The sequence below is a fragment of the Lepisma saccharinum genome, chromosome 30 (assembly GCF_977018435.1).
Source record: "Lepisma saccharinum chromosome 30, izLepSacc3.1, whole genome shotgun sequence".
Classification (NCBI taxonomy): domain Eukaryota; kingdom Metazoa; phylum Arthropoda; class Insecta; order Zygentoma; family Lepismatidae; genus Lepisma; species Lepisma saccharinum.
Window position 1 is genome coordinate 24025974 of NC_139258.1, and position 19460 is coordinate 24045433.

General features: G+C 40.0%; 1 protein-coding gene across 2 annotated transcripts in view; it reads left to right on the plus strand.

The window, feature by feature from the left end:
- The window catches only part of LOC145982003 (uncharacterized), a 111157-nt gene extending 104619 nt beyond the window's left edge, over positions 1–6538 (plus strand). For both annotated transcript variants that reach the window (XM_083115537.1, XM_083115539.1), the window contains one exon: positions 3720–6538. In XM_083115537.1, the coding sequence (XP_082971663.1) occupies positions 3720–5522 (1803 nt within the window). In that variant the 3' untranslated portion in view covers positions 5523–6538. The remainder of the gene's footprint in view (positions 1–3719) is intronic.
- The last annotated feature ends 12922 nt before the right edge of the window (positions 6539–19460 follow it).

A 19460-nucleotide genomic window follows, 5' to 3' on the forward strand; every position in this document is an offset into this window, starting at 1 on the left:
GCATTGATTTTTCATGTTTACGGAACCCTATCATGTTATATATCGTTGTAAAGCTTGAATCCTGCAGTTTCTGAATATGGCAACAGTATTCCATACAAGATAATGACACTAATGTGAAATGCAGTTGAAATAAGTTCATCAAAAAATGAAGCAACGTTCTGATTTTTATGGTACTTTGGATGAAAGAAAACATAAGGAAAAAATAATAAAAATTAAAATGTATTACTGGACAAATAATATGACATACATGGAGTGTGTAAATTCCTTAATGGAAGAAATCTTGTGGTGCTAACTGCTATTTGGAAGGTCCTGAATGTGCCTCGTATAGATGTTACATTAGTCACGGAAAGGAAAAAGTATATATTTTGAAAAAATAGGAATGAGCAATTGAATAGGTATGACGTCATTCACTCTTGATCAGCATAGCAACAGATTTACAACCTACAACTAAGAGAGCCATTTCTTGAGACTGGATTGTACTGCGCATTATATACGAGATATAATTTTTTGTCACTTTTACCCATCCAAAACCAGACTGTGCATTATACACGCACGCACACTATACATGCGTAAATACGGTAGTACTCTCACTTTTGGTGCAAGTGGTGCTTGGTTCGATTCCTGGGGGAGGTACAAAATTTTGTTGACAGCATTGTGAGGAATGTGCACAGCATAATATAATGCCAAGGGTCCCAGCCTAAGCATGGGTGTTCTTTGTGTCCCTTCATCAATTTCATCATATCATCACTCATCCACATCATTGTGATTAGCCAGAAGTGGCAGCTAAATAACAAAATCAAAATATTGACGACTACTTGAAAGCAACACTAGTAGACTCCAATCTTGAAAGTCGGTAAAGAGCTTTAATGCTCTTACCCAATAAAAAAACCTGCGGGATAGGCCTTGGACCTTCAAGGGCTGCTGTGCCACTGGGTTTAGTAGAATTTCAGCACTTGTGGCAAAGTAGAGCCTCACGTGTTACTATGAATATTGTTTCCAGGCACTAGTGGAATGTTAGGGCAAGGGTATGAATGTAGAAGGGGTTATGTTGATAAATAAATATGATTTTCACTGCATTCTCATACTTCATGTATGAAAGTCTTAGTTTTGCTTGAATAGCCTTTATACCTACATGAATCTTTATCTGAAGTTCTCTTAAGAATGGTGGTAGCATTCTTGCAGAGTTTGTCATCTTTGTCAAATTATATGTACAAGGTGCATTGAAGTTCTAAGGTCTCCGAAGTTTTTCAGGAATTTGAGCATGTAGAAACATGGTTATTTTTTTAAAATGCAGACATTCATGGGAGTTATTCAAAACAGTTGGCACCATTGTCCAGCTCATTAAAGGCTCATGGTGCCAACTGGCATTAGAAGCATTTTAGACACTAGAGATGGTAACATGATTGTTCCAAGAATAGCTTGTTATTATCAGTTTTCTCTGAGTAGCATGACACCTATTGGCATATATTGTCAGTTGAGTGAAACATGTGGAGAAGTCATCGTGGATGTGAAGAATATTCATTCTTGGGTGGAAAAATTTGAAGAACACTGAACATTGTGCGTCAATGAACTGCTGCATCCGTGGCCACATGCCAGCTGATTCAGCAACATGGTTGCACAAATAAAATAAATGTGTTACGACCCTGCATGGTCACCATATTTAATGATCCTACATGGTCGCCATATTCTTTAAAATAATTAAATTAAAGATAATTGAAGGGCTCTGGTGTAAAATATGGTAAGTGATATTTTGGTCACATTTGAATTACAAATTAAAATGTGCCATCCTTCAATTTTCGAGTGAAATTGCCATGTCATACAATTTGCATTAGACTCAGTGAAGCCTTCTGAAATTGGTAAACACAACACGAAAACAATTTATCTAAAGTATAACTTCTAATAATCTTTATTCTTAATGAACTCTGATGACCAAAATGTCACTTACCATGTTTTACACCCGAGCCCTTCAATTAATAAATCATACGTAATGCCCTGTGAGGTTTATGCACTCAGTTAAAGTTTGAACATTTACATTATGTACATTTCAGTAGTTGTTGTTAAACATGTAACTTGCATTTCTGTCTTGTGCGTTGTTTGTAAATTTGTTATTGTAACATATTTACTTTTGCACGCAAGTGTTTAATTTGTATCACCACGTGCTTCTTTTAACTTTTACATTAGTGATTTTTACAAGGTAAAAACATGTTGGTCTCAGTGCTTCCAGTTACAAGGTGTAACTGGAAGCGGGATGGCAATGCTGTGCAGACTTAGTTAGAGTTTTCACCTCCCAAGCGCCAGCGCGAGTATAAAGCCAGTGCTGCGAGGCAGAGAGCTCAGTTTGCTCCTGAACTGGCAGCGAACATACATGGTAAATCGGCCTTCCAGTTAGAAGCCATCCTAGAAAGAGGAGCCCAGCAGCAACCTATCTACCTGGTCCATCGCTTTGACTGATAGGTACTGAGGTTCTATCTGCCTGGCTTGTAGGAAGTACCTCGACCATCCTTCCTAACCTGCCATCCCTGCACAGGGAGTACCAATTGGCTTGCCAATTCCCAGCTGATGCTCAAGTGTGTAGTGGCATTCTTTATTACTGAACCGGGCACCTGCAACAATAAATCAATTTCTAAATACAATTAAGTTCAGCTGCACCATCACCACAATCTCCACCAGCACCACCAACTCTTCCAGTAGCAGCAGCTGCACTAGTGCCACCAACTCTTCCAGTAGCAGCAGCTGCACTAGTGCCACCAACTCTTCCAGTAGCAGCAGCTGCACCAGTGCCACCAACTCTGCCAGTAGCAGCAGCTGCACCAGTGCCACCAACTCTGCCAGTAGCAGCAGCTGCACCAGTGCCACCAACTCTGCCAGTAGCAGCAGCTGCACCAGTGCCACGATCTGAGGGGAACTGCCCCTCATAACCTTCATGAATGTCAGCCTCAATGCGAGGAACACATTGGATGTTTCTTAACCCCCTTTTATTCTCTTAGAGACCAGAAGTGCAGGTAAAAGCACATGTAAGTTACAGGTAAAATACACAAGCGTAAGTGTGCTAACATTTTTATATTCCTTGTATAATAAATAAATAGATCTGGTGTAACCTTTCCTTATCCCAGTAAGCCCAGACATGTTTTTATTTATTGGAGTCTTGTGTTCTCAGACTGATTAAAGAAGTTAGGACTTGTGGGTAAACTGTTGCCACCCTCCTCATTGGAGTGTTTAGTGTCTGTGGAAGAAATGACCTTCATATGTTTCATCCTGTAAGAGAACCTGAAAATGTTGAAAGTTTTCTGCAGATGGCTGCCGCGAATGCAGACCCCTGTTCCGCGATAGGAGTCTTCCTATGCAAGCAGAGAAAACGGATCATAATGTGCTATTCTTGGAACATGTATGTTACCATCTTTATAGTTTAAAATGCTTCCAATGCCACACGTCATCACGAGCCTTCTGTGAGCCAGACGATGATGCCCACCAACTTACCCTCATAGGTAAAGTAAGGTACCCATGCATATTGCACTGTGCCATGAAGGCACATTTAGAACTGCCCCTCATAACCTTCATGAATGTCGGCAACACTCAAAACAACTCTCATGTTTATATGCTCCCAGTCCTGATTAAGGAAAACAACCCTAGGAATCTTTAGATCTTCATGCACCTCATTGTGAAAAAGATGGATACTTTGATATCTTCCATATGTAACTGCATTAATTTATTTACTTCAGGCTGGTCTGGCTGGTGCTTTCTCAAAAATGACCCTTGGTGCTCCTAAAACTGCAGAGCAGATGGCATTGGAAGACCATATCCGGAAGGAGTCGTGGGAACATGGCCAGATGGACTATCTAGGAAGGGACTCTTTTGAAAACATATGGAAAAAAATTCAAGAAACACTTAATCTAGGGCAACATGACAAAGAACCAGAACAACCAACACCTGAACCAGTACAAACTTCTAAATCATTAGCTCAAGAAGTGTCCAGTACACCAGTTGTGCAAGCCGTGGCTGCCATTCCAACAGAAACTGCACCAGCACAATCATCTGAGCCAGGAGCAGCTGCCACACCTGTACCACTATCTGAACCACCAGCAGCAGTTGTACCTGCACCACAATCTGAGGCAGCAGCAGTTGCTGCACCAGTGCCACCAACTCTGCCAGCAGCAGCAGGTGCACCATCACAACAATCTCCACCAGTGCCACCAACTCCGCCAGCAGCACCACCAACTCTGCCAGTAGCAGCAGCTGTACTAGCACCACCAGCGGCAGCAGCTGCACCAGCACCACCAACTCCACCAGCGACAGCAGCTGCACCAGCATCTCCAACTCTGCCAGCAGGAGCAGCTGCACCAGCACCACCAACTCCACCAGTGGCAGCAGCTGCACCAGCCCCACCAACTCCACCAGTGGCAGCAGCTGCACCAGCCCCACCAACTCCACCAGTGGCAGCAGCTGCACCAGCCCCACCAACTCCACCAGTGGCAGCAGCTGCACCAGCGCCACCAACTCCACCAGCAGTGGCAGCAGCTGCACCAGCGCCACCAACTCCACCAGCAGTGGCAGCAGCTGCACCAGCGCCACCAACTCCACCAGCAGTGGCAGCAGCTGCACCAGCGCCACCAACTCCACCAGCAGTGGCAGCAGCTGCACCAGCGCCACCAACTCCACCAGCAGTGGCAGCAGCTGCACCAGCGCCACCAACTCCACCAGCAGTGGCAGCAGCTGCACCAGCGCCACCAACTCCACCAGCAGTGGCAGCAGCTGCACCAGCGCCACCAACTCCACCAGCAGCGGCAGCAGCTGCACCAGCGCCACCAACTCCACCAGCAGCGGCAGCAGCTGCACCAGCGCCACCAACTCCACCAGCAGCGGCAGCAGCTGCACCAGCGCCACCAACTCCACCAGCAGCGGCAGCATCTGCACCAGCGCCACCAACTCCACCAGCAGCGGCAGCATCTGCACCAGCGCCACCAACTCCACCAGCAGCGGCAGCAGCTGCACCAGCGCCACCAACTCCACCAGCAGCGGCAGCAGCTGCACCAGCGCCACCAACTCCACCAGCAGCGGCAGCAGCTGCACCAGCGCCACCAACTCCACCAGCAGCGGCAGCATCTGCACCAGCGCCACCAACTCCACCAGCAGCGGCAGCATCTGCACCAGCGCCACCAACTCCACCAGCAGCGGCAGCATCTGCACCAGCGCCACCAACTCCACCAGCAGCGGCAGCATCTGCACCAGCGCCACCAACTCCACCAGCAGCAGCAGCATCTGCACCAGCGCCACCAACTCCACCAGCAGTAGCAGCAGCAGCTGCACCAGCACCACAAAGTCAGCTGGCAGCAGCAGCCGCAATAGTGCCACCATCTGCTCCTAAGGGTGCTGCACCAGTGCCACCAAGTCAGCCAGCAGCTGCCACACCAGTGCCACCATCTGCTCCTAAGGGTGCTTCACCAAAAGGTGGTGACAAGGGCTCATCCCAGGGGAAGCCAACACCTCCAGCAAGATCAAAACAAGAGAAGAAAGGTAAGAAGTAAGACTGAGTATTTCCAGCTGGCAAATGTTACTTTTGTTTCACTGCTTCATATTAACATTAATTTTCTAACATAATTGGCTTCCTATGGAAACATATTTAGTGCCTTGAAGATAATGAACTGAGAAAACAAACTGGAGATGAATTTTTTATTTAAAAAATCAGTTGAAATTCAGTGTAATTGTTAATTTAAAGTTGCACATAAAAGTTGTTTCCAATGAATTTTATACATGTGGAATGAGAAATACGTACATGTATTGCAGCACTGCAATAAATGATACTCAAAGAGCATTAATGAGTTGTTTTATCAATTAGTAGAATACAATGAATGGTTTGTAGATGCCCGAGAGAAATGAAGTGTTGTCTAGTTTTTTACTCAATTGTTGCTCACAATTTGTTAGTATAAACACGGAAAAATAAATTCCTTTATTCTAGGAGTAGATTATTTTTTTTAGAAAATGATCCAGTACTGTATTCATTAAAAAAAAAGTGAGACAGAATTTCTTGTCCGTGTGTGTGCATATGTTTTTCATTCTACTATGATAAAAATGTGTGTCTGTTTGTGTGAATGAATATATTTGTGTATATAAAATTTTGCATAGGCTTCTATGTTTTCAGGTGTGTTTTTCAAATATTAATAAATAATATTTTCTCGGATTCAGAAACTTAAAAAAATATATATATTTTTGTTTCTGAGGAATGCATATATCTGTTATCCTAAAATGAAATACAAGTTAATGACAGATTAAGTTTGATGATTGGACTAATTTGTTGATACAGTTTAAAAAAACATATCAAGTTCCTGGTGTTACTATTTCTAGTCATCAAGAGAACAATAGTTGTGTAATGGGTTTGTGAAATTAACTCTTTTACAGTATAAGAAATTGTGTCCATATACCATTGTGCCAAATATGATAAAGTTGAAAAGAGGATAAGAAAAATAACTTATATTTTGATGTGTTCGAGTGTGTTTATATTGTATACTGAAAAAGAAACTGACAATAAATTGTGTTTCCTAGAGCAGAAAGTGTTATTTTTTGAGTTCTCTTACAGAATAGCCAGCCTGAATCATGTATTTGACTCTAGTATTGTTGTCAGTTTTTAATTGACATTAGAATTAAAATTTTAAATCTTCTGGTGTGGGGGAGTTCTGGGTTTGTCCCAGTTGACACGCACCTTTCAACACACTCTGGACTATGTATTACCAGAAGAGTTTTTGGCATGCTTTACAGATTTTTGCATTCAAAACTACAATCTTCAATCTGGTGCTAATATTTGAATTTGGACGTAACCATTTTGGTTTGAATCCCTTAGCAGAATTGAGTAAAATATATAAATTTGTGGTGGTTGATAAGAATTGTAAATGGTTGAAATTATTAAATTTTTCTGGAAACACTAGCTCAAAAGAATTAAGGATTACACTTTTTGAGCATCTTCTCAGTCTCCACTATTGGAACATGATAGTTACAAATGGGTACATTTCATAGCCAATGTCTATTTGAAACCAACATTTGTTAGTTGCCATCTCTATATTCTTATAGCTTCAGGGGGAAGTCAGCCCAGTACAAAGTAACCACCACATGCTGCAGCATCCTGGTGGAGCATGGTCAGAAATTGCCGGTCATGGTTTGCATTTGATTGAAGATGCCATCAAAATCCAAGAGAGCTACATGTTCCATCATGTACAGTAGCTGATTTTCTAAACATTGCCTCTTCATGGTTTGGCATTGCATATGTGGTTACAGTATTTATTTCAATCTTGCCATTTTTATTGGTGTCTGATTAATTTTGAATGGCCACTGCTTTCATTAACCCAAGGTTACGGAATCTCGGATGGAGATGGTGGTAGTTCCCTATCTGGTGGATGTTGGTGGTTAGTTTCAGTTGTGTTGTTGGCATTAGTTTGATTTCCAACTAGTGGAGTTGATTGGCTGGTTGTCTGATGCATGGTGCTGCTCCATTTAGTGTGGTTTATTCTTGGGTTGGTGATTGGAGGTAAAGAAAGTAGAGATGCCATAATCTGTGTTATTGAAAGCAGTGGCCCTTCGAAATTAATTGAACATCAATGAAAACTGCAATGTGCATATACAAAACTTGCCTACACCAGCACTTAAACTAAAAAAATGTTAACTTAGGGGATGCTCCTGTGGCTTAAGGCTCGGCTGGATATTTGGCCAATTTTTTATTTTCCTCACCTTTTGAAAAATCGCGGTTTTTCGAAAGGAGAGAGGAAAATTAACAAAAAAGCTGCCCTAGCGTCGGTCGAAGATTCAGCTGAGTCTTAACATGGTGACATAGAAACAGCTTTGAGAATTTCCCTAATTAGGGGGCTACTACCCCCTCCCCCCTTTCGAGCACTGGACTACACAATACGTTGCCTCTTCAGCTCTTCATACCTGGATTGTTGATTGATTGATTTGGTTTAATATATTTCACTTTGATATGATGAAATGACTCACAAAGGAGACCCATGTCCAGACTGGGATTTGAACGAAACACTCCTGGCATCATAGTATGCAGTGCTAACCACTCTGCCATAGAGGTCGTTGCAATGCCACTTGAGATAAGTTACACTAGGCAAGTTTGGAATGATTGTAAATGTATGACAGCCCTGTAAGAAGACCGATGTTTGATCATATATCTCTGCTACAGTAACTGATCTCCAATGTGACCTCAGAATGGTGGCTGTAGTGGGGCTGTGAGGAAGAATTTGAAGAAATTGAATTTGAGAGGGATTATGGAAAACTGAGATTGCCAGTTAGGTGAGCTAAACATTTTCCACCACAATTTATTATTATTGTGAACCTAGAAGGAAGAATTTGGTTATTCAAATACAAGTTGCACTCAACTATTAATGTTGCATGTTGGAATGTCTAAGGTCCATTTTCCTTAACATTTACGCCATGACCAAAATTCTGCCATGTAAAGTGAAAAATCATATTTCATAGCATTTCTCAAGAATAGAACGGGCTCTATTTCCGCAGCATAACCAATCATAAGCAACCTCTAGGCCATAAGTGCAGATGTAATGATGTAATGGTAACTGTGTGAGGTGTAAAGAATGCATCACTTCACATTTTTAAAACAAGATAAGTATTTAACCGAGAGGAATAAGGTTTCCTATTAAATAGTTTGATACAAATCAATGGCGGTGCATAAATACATGCTGTATAGCATTTACTGTACACGTATGGAAGAATATTTTAGCTATTTCAATTGTAAACACCGTGCACTCACCATAGATGGTGTAACTCGACATGCTGTATATACATATTATACATTGTAATCGCAAAAGCTTACCAAAATTTTACATGAAATGCTTCCATCTAAAGTACTATTTGCCGAGATTTTTGGAAGCATTTATGCTAGCGAATATGTTAAAGGAAATGCTTTTGTCTAAAGCGGGCCTAATACAAATACATTTTGAATCCCTTGTATAAATATTCAGAATGATTAGAAAATGTTAAAAGTATTGGTTTGTGTTTCTCAGTTATAGTCCTTCCCCCCTCCCCCCAGAGACACTTTTCTAATATATCTTTTGTCACTGAATTTTTGTCACATGTAAATTTCTAGAAATGGTGACTGTGCAATCGTGCAGGTTAGGATTAATTTACTAACCATAATACTCAATATACTTATTATTTGGCAGATAAAAACTCGGTGATTATTGCTTTTTAAAAAAAAAACTTTATTTACTAGACTATTTACTTGTGAATTGTTTGTATGGTGCATGTGAGGGAGAGAGAGAGTGTGAGTGTGTGTGTGTGTGTGTGTGTGTGTGTGTGTACATGTGATCATCTTTATTTTAACATAGTGTATTTGAGTGGGCATTAATTGGTGATATTAGTGATTGTATTTTTGTTGATGTATATCCTGGAGACAGATGAGGCAAAGGGGGTCAGAGCTTTCCCTTTTGGAATTAATTTTATTGGAGTGACTATTTTCACCAGGTTTTAAACTGCACATGATCTGTGACTTGTTCCACCTGTTCTTTAGTTGCTGGTGTGCACTTATGTTCGTGCTTTAGACCAGTACTTTTTTCTCTGCATGGTGTAAATTCTGGAGGGTGTTATAGTATGGACTGCTACTGCTAATGTATACGTGACATAGGTATCAAGGGGTTACATTCCGAAAAGCATTTGTTGATAGGCAGGTCAGATTTAGGGCTGTTAGCATTAAAATTAAATCTGCAAATACTTCCAACACCCGATCATGTGATTTCTGGACTTCAGCACTTTCTGCTATTCTCACCAACTGGCAAAAGTCCTATTTGCATCACCTGGTGAAAGTAGTCACAGCCTAATTTTATTGCTGAAAATAGGTCAAAATAATTCTGTTGCTCAATTTTCCTACACAAAATGAATGTGTAAGGAGTTACCTTCTCTAAAGGCATTCAGTTGTTGGCCTCTCTTCCATGTAGTACACCCTGGACTGCATTTTGGAATGCATGCATGCTAACGAGGCTCTGGCACCTGGATCCATACCCAGGATAATTCTCTGTGGAGGCTTGTGTTATGTTGTCCATGCGTATTTGTGACTGTTCCTTTATCCATCTCTATCAGCATTGATATCATTTTCACGATTAGCCAAAAGTGGAATCAAAGTGATGTAAAAGAAATTAAATCAACAAATCCTACAAATAATGGTGTTCAAATTGCTTTGCCAGCATCTACCCCCTCCCCCCCATACAAACCTGGATGCTGATACTTGACTATAGATGTACACCGTGAAATAAAAGTCAAGAACGTATTATTCACAAGCAAAATTGACTTCATCCATTGAGAATGCAAATGTTCTATCTCCTAATTGTAAAGAAATAGATATATTTTTGGCCCTGGTCTATTTAGGATGCAATTGTTTAATCTCTGTCATCTGATGCCTACCAATATTGACATATTGAGATAGAACACTGGCACACTCAAATCAAAGCTAGTGTTTTTATTATCTTCAGTTTATCTGAAATTTCAATTATTATTTACAGCATAAGTACCTAACGAACTACTACAAAACTTTCAGTGCAATGTTGACAAAGGTTCAATAAATATATCATGTCAAAACTTTAAAGGGCTCTCCTGAAAAAATGAAAAATTGGACAAAGAACATTTACATTCTTAGTGGACGAGTTGTCTGATGGTGTGCATGTGGACGAATACTTGCAAGCAATAAAGATACAGTGTAGAGAACTATCAATAGTTCGGACATCACTGAATAACATACCTGGCTATCTACTAGAACTGTTGGATGGACAGACCTGCAAAATACCCTGTGTTTCATAAAGATTTCCCACTTTTGAAAAATTATTAATTTTAAAATAATAATTGAACTTGATTATTTTTGAAAACTGAAAACTGACATTTCGTATGATTACTATTAATGTTAACTTGAAGACAAAGCTGTCAAGACCTACAGATACTTTCATTCAAGGCCATAAAATGTAAACTTCCTGACATGGATCAGAATTACCAAAAAGTACAGAAGATCCAGGCAGGGGAGATCTGGGTAAAAATGAATCATACCAAATTGTCCACTAATTTTACTAACTTTTCTCTTGCATTGCACATAATTTTTAGGGAATGAAGTTGAGCTGAAGTTTATTCAAAGATTGTCAGCTTCTTTATTGGTGTTTTGTCTCAGTTCTTGAACTTCATATTGCTAAAATCAACATGGTGATGGACAATTTGCTTGTACTATTTATGCTTACCATTGTACACAAGAAACAGAAACAGAGAATCCAACTTCATAGCTGTAGACTTTAGTATCTTTTGTTTTAAAGTAGGTTTTACCTCGTAGTGAAAGACATGTGAACATATACTGAATATCCCATGAATATCCAGCATTGGAGATCTCATGGATATCCAGGTCATAACATTATCTGGATATCCCATGAACATCTAATGGATATCCACAATGTCCGTGGATCTGATGTGGACATTTGTAGATATTCTATGGAGATTTGTGCTGTATGGGGTGGTTTTCCATCAGTTTCAAGCCACACTGTGCTGAAGGTGCAAGACATGCATGGAATAGCATGAGGTGCAGCAAGTGATAAGTACATGAAGGATGTTGAAAACATGATTCAGCATATCTTCTCCTTCCTGAGAACCTGCATCTGTCCATGAACACTGATGGAAGAGCAGATGTACGTAGGCGAGACTTGCTCTTAACTCCTCTAGTGAGAGGAAAAGTAACTGCTCACAACAGTGTGTTCTTTTGAAGTGCATCTCTTGGGAAACTGAATCAACAACTCTGCCACCACTGATACGTCAGATTCCAACAAATACTGCATTGCATGCTAAGTGATGAAAATGACCCATAGTTTGAGTTTCTTGAATTAATTTCTCTTCCATGTCACACACAAAGTGTAATAAGGGTTACAACAGAAACATCCTCATCAATATGTATGTATGTGATCGTACAGAGATGGTTTCATTTGTGGGAAACTGAAGAGCAGAGAATTAATAACAAACTTTAAAGTAAAGAGAGAAAAAGTCTCAATTGCTACTAAAACCTAGAGTGAAATATAATTGACACTGGTTTTTGTATAAACGCATGAGCAGAAGGTGTGTAAGCTTCTATGGATGGGAATTTTTCAAGGACGTGCATTTCAAACTTGTCGCAACGTACAAAAAAAATCGTAGCTCAAGAACAAATTGTCACGGAAAGATGAAATTCATTAAATTAGGCACACACAGGAGATGTACTATGTAGAACTAAATTTAATAAAGTACCTAACATCTCTACGCTGGGAGGAAAGAGGCAACGTCAACGTCTACTGTTTTTCAAAGGCAACAGATCTCGTTGCAGTAGCACTGGCAGAGACGATTCCACATAGGTAAAACAGCAAAAGCGAAAATTCAGGCAAAGCCAGGCCGGCTCAGTAGCTCAGTGGTTTGAGTCCTGGTCGAGCCTGCATTTTTTGCTAACAGTCTATATAAAGATGAAATTGTTTTTATTTTTTCAAAAATGACAGGGCTTTTAACAGGGGTGATATTTATACATTGTACCTCCCAAAAAAATTGGTATCTGAATGCCCATGGCCACCACAATACACCAAAATGAATGAAAAAAAATTAGTATGTAGCAGTAGTACATTCCTACAATCTTGCAAACCTTCATTAAAAATAGGCTGATAATTCTTATGGGGAAAAAATAATGCACAAGAGCAGCTTACAGAACAAAAAAACTGGAAAATCTAGCGTCAGCCCTATGGAAGCTGGATGGACCAAATTTGCAGGGAAGCATGGTAAAATATCACACTTTGAGGTCATGCAACAATTATCCCCCCCCATTTTGATAAAACTGAAATTATGCAACATTTTCGAGTCTTCATTTTATGGAAATTTAAAAATTGGATCTTTGCTTTTGGACCCTTAAATGTCACATGTTCTGAATGTGTTTTGTTATTATTACATGTACATGTCAGGAAAAAGTGGGGTGGATGAATAGTTGGGGAAAACATAGACATTTCCAATTTGCGCTTGTTAATAGAAGTAACAATACATGTTTAGTAATTTGAGTATGGCGTACCTCATATGTATTTAAATGAACAAAAAAGACAAAACTGAATTTTCACATGTACTTTTCAAGATATAGCGTGTTAATTGCGGCCACGTGGAGGTGGTTTTGATCGAAACCAGCCGTCTACTTAAGGTTAAAGGCCTGAGGAAAATACTCCTATCTGAATTGAAATACTAGTTTTTAAATGTTGGTAGAAAGTCAGATTCCTTACATGGGGGATATAGCCAAACTTTCCCTGGTATGAATTGATCTTCCATTTCGAATTTTCTATCTGTGCGTGGATCTCATATTGGGAGAAAATGTTCATTTTTAGTGCTTTCAACATAATTTGAATGTGGATGCCATTTTAAAACTTCATGTGAAAAATATTTCTATGCAGGTCATATTAGATTTCATGGAGCCGCAGTAACTCAGTCATTAGTGCATCTGACTACCATGTGAGATACCCGGGTTCGATCCCCGGTGGGGGAGAACCATGAATTTTTCCACCTGTTCAAGTGGCTCTGGCACCTACCCAGCTTCGTATAAAGTAGGTACCTGGAGGAAACTCAGGAGTAAAGGCAGCCAGGGGCATGGTGCTGATCACATCAGCCCCACCTTTGGCCGTGACCAAGAAAGTGTGGGGCCCTAACTCCACACACCGTATGCACCTTTATGGCATGGTGCAAAGCACAGGGGAGCACTTTACTTTACTTTTCATATTAATTTCACCATCTGTATTGGTTTTGTGTAAGGGTAAACAAAAGTATTGGAAAATAAGAGTGGGAGAAAGAGCAAAGCAAAACATATGTAGGGTAGCTAGGCATGTGTTTGCAGTATGTACATAGTTATGTGTATACATGGTGTGTAGGTCTCTGGGTATAAGTGTTTGTATCTCTTGTCATGTGGCCATGGGTGTGAAAACATGAGGTAAAAGGGAAGACAAAGAGGAATGGGTGAGAAATATTTTGCATTATACATGTATTCTTCTTCTTCTACATGGAATGGTCAGACATCATTGAACAATTTTGTACATACATTTAGTGGAAAAGTTTTCAGCAAGAATGATGATATTGCATATTACATCATCTCAAACAAACACTACTTCATAATGTGTATGTTTGCACTGTCCCATATAGCACACTATTCAGGATACATCTAATGGATACTCTCAAGGATATCCAGTAGACATCCCCTGGGTACCCATGTACAGTGGGAATCATTTGTATTCCTAGACAGAAGGGAAGTTTTCCCCTCCAGGCAGGTAGGGCGCTGTCGCTGGGTACGAGCGAAGTGGTGTCTGCGATGAACACCTGGCACACTTGAAATCCCAGGCAAGCTGCAGAACCGGTTTTTGCATGCTCACACGGAAGGGAATATATATGGAGTAAAACACGTTTGCATGGATTTCGAGAGGAATGAAGGATTTATTACTTTCAAAGCACATGTGATTATATATTTTAAAGTAATACAATTGTAACTCAACACTACAATGTCAATGCAAGTTTAATAACGCGTCTGCCAGTAGACCAGAGGGGTGTTCCTGAGTTTGAATCCTGTAAAAATGATCATTCTTTTTCAATATCATCAATTTGTTTCTATGTTTAGAAAGGGAAGCTCGTAGATTACACAATGTAGTATTTCAACAAAATCATCGGGCGGCAACCTGAGAAGTGCTTGTTAATTTCCATCATTTTCCCAAAGTATTTTATTATTTATTAATAATACAAAGCTAGGAGAGTATACATGAAGCATATGCACGTAATGTAACAGATCAACTTTGCTAATGGCGAAATACTAGAGTATCTTCGGCTAATAAAATAACGATTTGTTAAAAGTCCGATTCTCCTTCAACGAGTACTTTTACGTATTAATTTTACTTTAGTGAACTATTTTCCAGCATGTAACAAATGAAAATGAATTATTGAAAACTGAGTTGAATTTTTTTTAAACAACGTATTCTCTCCAGCATACAGACAGATAAAAGTTCGTGTGCTTGTTGCTTTCAGACTTTGTAAAGTTACTTCGTAAAAGTAAGCCAGTTGTAGTATTTTGCCCAAAAAGGGACTGACACAGTTACTTGATTATGGAATTTAACTGAATTCGAGAGTTTACCGTTACTTTAAAGAGTAACGGCATTATTTGTAGATAAGCTAAACCTCATAGAACGTGTAACATGCTTGAACTGAAGGCAAGCTTTCCTTGAGTTTATCCTCAAAAATGAACATTCATTTTCAATAAATTATTATAAACGCCCATGAAAATACACATAAAATTTAAAATGAATTTGACTGTTTGATTGAATTGTTGCTTTAATTCCACTTTATGCACAGAATGGCTAATCGGGACCGGATCTACAGTTTAAAATGAGATGCGAGCCATTAAATGCTTCCACTGGGAATTGAAGCCCACACCCCTTGATTACATTTCGAGAATACTTGCCCTCTATTTTGATTATTCTCATTTAGTTTCAATCGGAAACTAACCCTCAAATGCCCTAAATGCAGTATGTATCGGCACGGTCTTTAATATAATAGTTACCATGCACATATCCCCTTGCCGAAATGTGCACACATAATGTGCAATGCATGTGAAACATATTTTCATTTCTTTCCCGCAACCTTCGCAGTTGTGGCTTGTAAGCTCCGAGTAGCGCGATGCCTGTTGTGCCATAGCAGGCAGGTAGAAACCACCTGACTTGGCTCGTCCCCAGTGACAGCCTCGCAGCCACAGCTGTCTGGAAGGAGAAACTTCCCTCCCCGTCATCCGGGAATTAGAATGGTTCTCACTGTACATCCAAGGGACATCCATAGGATATCCAGGAAGGATATATTTGGGACATTCTATGCATCACTCTTGGATGTTTTGGATATCAGTGCAACTTGGTTCATGTGAACGGGAAGTTATCTGGAGTATGCACCAAATTTGAGCTTACTCTTCACTACCACAGGTAAGCACCGCACCTTCCTCAATACAAACTAGCATGGCGAGCGAGACAGAGACTTGTAGCAATGGAACTTCCATTGACCTTGCATCCATGTGTGTCATGCTGGGTCACACAATGGGATTATGCATAATACTTTGAGTTGGGAGATGTTTGAGACTTGATTTAAGAGTGCATCATGGAGTATGAAAGAAAACATGATTAGCTGAATGAGTTGGGTATAATACAGTAAATCCCATGGATGTATAAATAATTTAAACCCATTTCCATATGTAAGAAAAAACATTTAAGGTTAAATAAAAGGTACAAAATGTTTATTTATAACATGTCTTTTTTTGCAGTAAAAGTCATAACTAGAGAACAGATTTGAAGGGTATTCCTTTTTTTTTTTTTTCAACAAGTATCATAGAATAAATAACAACAAGATTACATGGTTTTGACTTCCCTTTTTCAACCCACATTACCTTTTTTAAAAAATATTTTCCTCTCTGGTTCCTTTATTGACAAGCTTTACAGTCTACATTCCCTTTTTAAAAAAACATCTTCCTTGGTCCCTTTATTGACAAGATATCAAATATTTTGTAGGACTGTATTTTCCCTAAACAAAACATTCAAGAATTGTCTATTTGGTGCAGCTTAGAGGAAAGAAAAATCAAGCACCTACTACCTTATCTTTCCCTCCATGAGTATTGGGAGTAAATTCCAGCGATTGTTGCAACAATGAGATCTGGGTTTAAACAGTAACAAACACAATGTAAGCGGCATGTCTGTTGAGTTGAAAGTGTACTTATCTGCTAGATATAGACTTTTATTGTGAATTAACTTTACTGTGTGACAGGGATGTCACTGAAACGATGAAGCCAGGTTTAAATGGCAGCAAGCTATAGAATGTGGTAAGCTGTTCCAAGGAAGTTTTCATCAAAGCGGATGATAAGATTATTTGCTGTACTTTGCCTTCAAAAAGGAAATGAAGAAGGGCTATAGTTTATTTTTGCACTCCACTAAAAATATTATTTTAAATGAAAGAACAATTGATACAATTCACATATAAAAAGAGATACATTAAATTTCTTGCATTTTCTATTTTATTTCATGTGGAACTTAATGTATCCCTTCTTATACATGAATGGTATACAGTGTGTCATTTTAATGGCACCCACAGACTACAGAAACATGTAGTGGACATCAAAACAAACATCTTTTCTCAGTAACATTTTTCTCGTTGGTGCATTGTTTCATCACTACAGTAATTCAAAGAAGGCTATTTTGCCACCTGAATGCTGGCAACCTCACATAACATTTGATTGCATTTGAGACGTCATTTCCTGTCATGAAGCGATGCGTTCCAGGGTTGCCAGGAACACACATATTCTGTGAAATATGCACAGGAAATAGCAGACGTACAGTTAACAACAGCGAACCTAGCGGTGGCCGGAGAACTAAGAACAATAGAAGCATGCCAAGCAACAGTACAAGTTCCAGCAAGGATGGTGGCAGTGGCCACTGAAATTAATAGAAAAAAAAAACAGTTTCGCGGATGAAATGAGTACTAGTTTCTCAGTATTTATGTACTACCGTGTCTCTCTTCTCCTAATTATGAATACATATATTTAGTTCTTAGATATGTAAATAATACAGCACTCAAGTGTCTATTCATATTTCACTTGTGAAAAAAGGAAGGCAAAGACCTTGAAATCAACTTTTTGTACATACTGTGACTCAGGTAATGCTGAAAGATACTTTTTTTGAGTGCTACACAGGCATTGAGGCATCCTATTACTATATACTCAAATTGAATTTGATGGGGCAAATTTTCATTGTAAAAAGAAAACAACTTTTACATTCAGATAAAAAAAATCTAATAAGCAACAAGTTTGCAATTCTTGCCACAAGAATAAAAGGTACCATTTTGAACCGTCTCGTTCCAGAGTTTCTTATGTGGAGAACCCAACAAACTTCAACAAGTTTTGTAACAAACCATCTTCTATTTGATATAATATATTTATTTCATATATATACATATTTTAAACAACCTTAGCAGGTAAGAGTTAATCTACAAGGGTCGTTCAAGGTTGACCGGGACTTTTATTTCTGCAGAGGAAATAGGTAGCAGAAGAAACACCAAACTATGTCAGTTTTTCAAAGTATTCTCCGTGCGCGCCGAGGCACCGTTGCCATCGTTCTGGCAGCTCCCGAATTCCTTTGGCGTAGAAAGAACTTGGTTGTTGTCGTAGCCACTGGAGGACATCGCTCCGCAGTGATTCGTCTGTCATGAATTTCTTCCCTCCCAGATGATCTTTAAGGGGTGCAAACAAATGATAATCACTGGGGGCTAAATCCAGACTGTAGGGGGGATGGGGCAGAACTTCCCAGCGCATGTCGGCCAGAGTTGTTGTTGTCACATTGGCCGTGTGAGGGCGGGCATTGTCATGGAGACGAATGACATTTCCAGACAACATCCCAGGTCTTTTCTTGCGAATGGACTTTCGTACAGCACCACTCAACAATGTGGAGTAATACTGGGCATTAATCGTGCTCCCTTTGTCCAGAAAATCCACATGGATAACGCCCTTCATGTCCCAGAAGACACTTGCCATGATCTTTCCAGCGGACGGCTGCATTTTGCTTTTCTTGGGGGGCGGGGAACCTTTATGCCGCCACTCCATGCTGCATCTTTTGGTCTCTGGGGTTGAATTGTGCAACCATGTTTCATCACACGTGATGATGGATTGCAACAATTCATCACCTTCTGCTCGAAACCGATTCAGAAGCTGTTCACAGACCGTCCTGCGTGTCCACTTTTGATCGAATGTCAGCTGGCAGGGAACCCACCTTGCACCTTGCTCCCGTCCTTCGCGAAACTGCTCACACCATTCGTACACTCTTGTCCGTGACATTGTTTGTTCACCATACTGTGCTTGCAATCGTCTGAAAATCTCAGCTGGTTTCACTTTCTCCTTCACGAGAAATTTGATTACACACCGCTGCTCCACAGCCACAGACACACTGCTTGCCGCCATGTTCGCTGCAACTGCTGCGCATGCGCGAAATACGTCATGCCGGGCACTAGTTACTCGCGAAGGAATACATTATGTCACCCGCACGTTTCATCATGATCTGGCTATTCATCGATTTTTTACGTACGAAAATCCTGGTCAACCTTGAACGACCCTTGTAGAACAGTGTATTTCTAGTATAATAGTGCTGCTCAATACATTTCAGACCATCAGATGAAATGCTTTAGCACAAGAAAATTCTTTCCAGGTAATTTCAGCCCACCACATTTTAACAGTTTCACGGCTTTAGTCGGTATCATTTCATCTAATTCTTATAACAACTTAACAAATCAGTTGGAAGGGAAATCTGACAAGTCAGCACAAAGTTTAAGCTATGCAAGTGGCTGCAAGGTGTTACACATGATTCATTCTTAAAGTTTGCTCTGCAAAAGCAGAGTAGAAAATTAATTGTGCTTCACCTGTAATGGATATTTAGAGGGGAAGG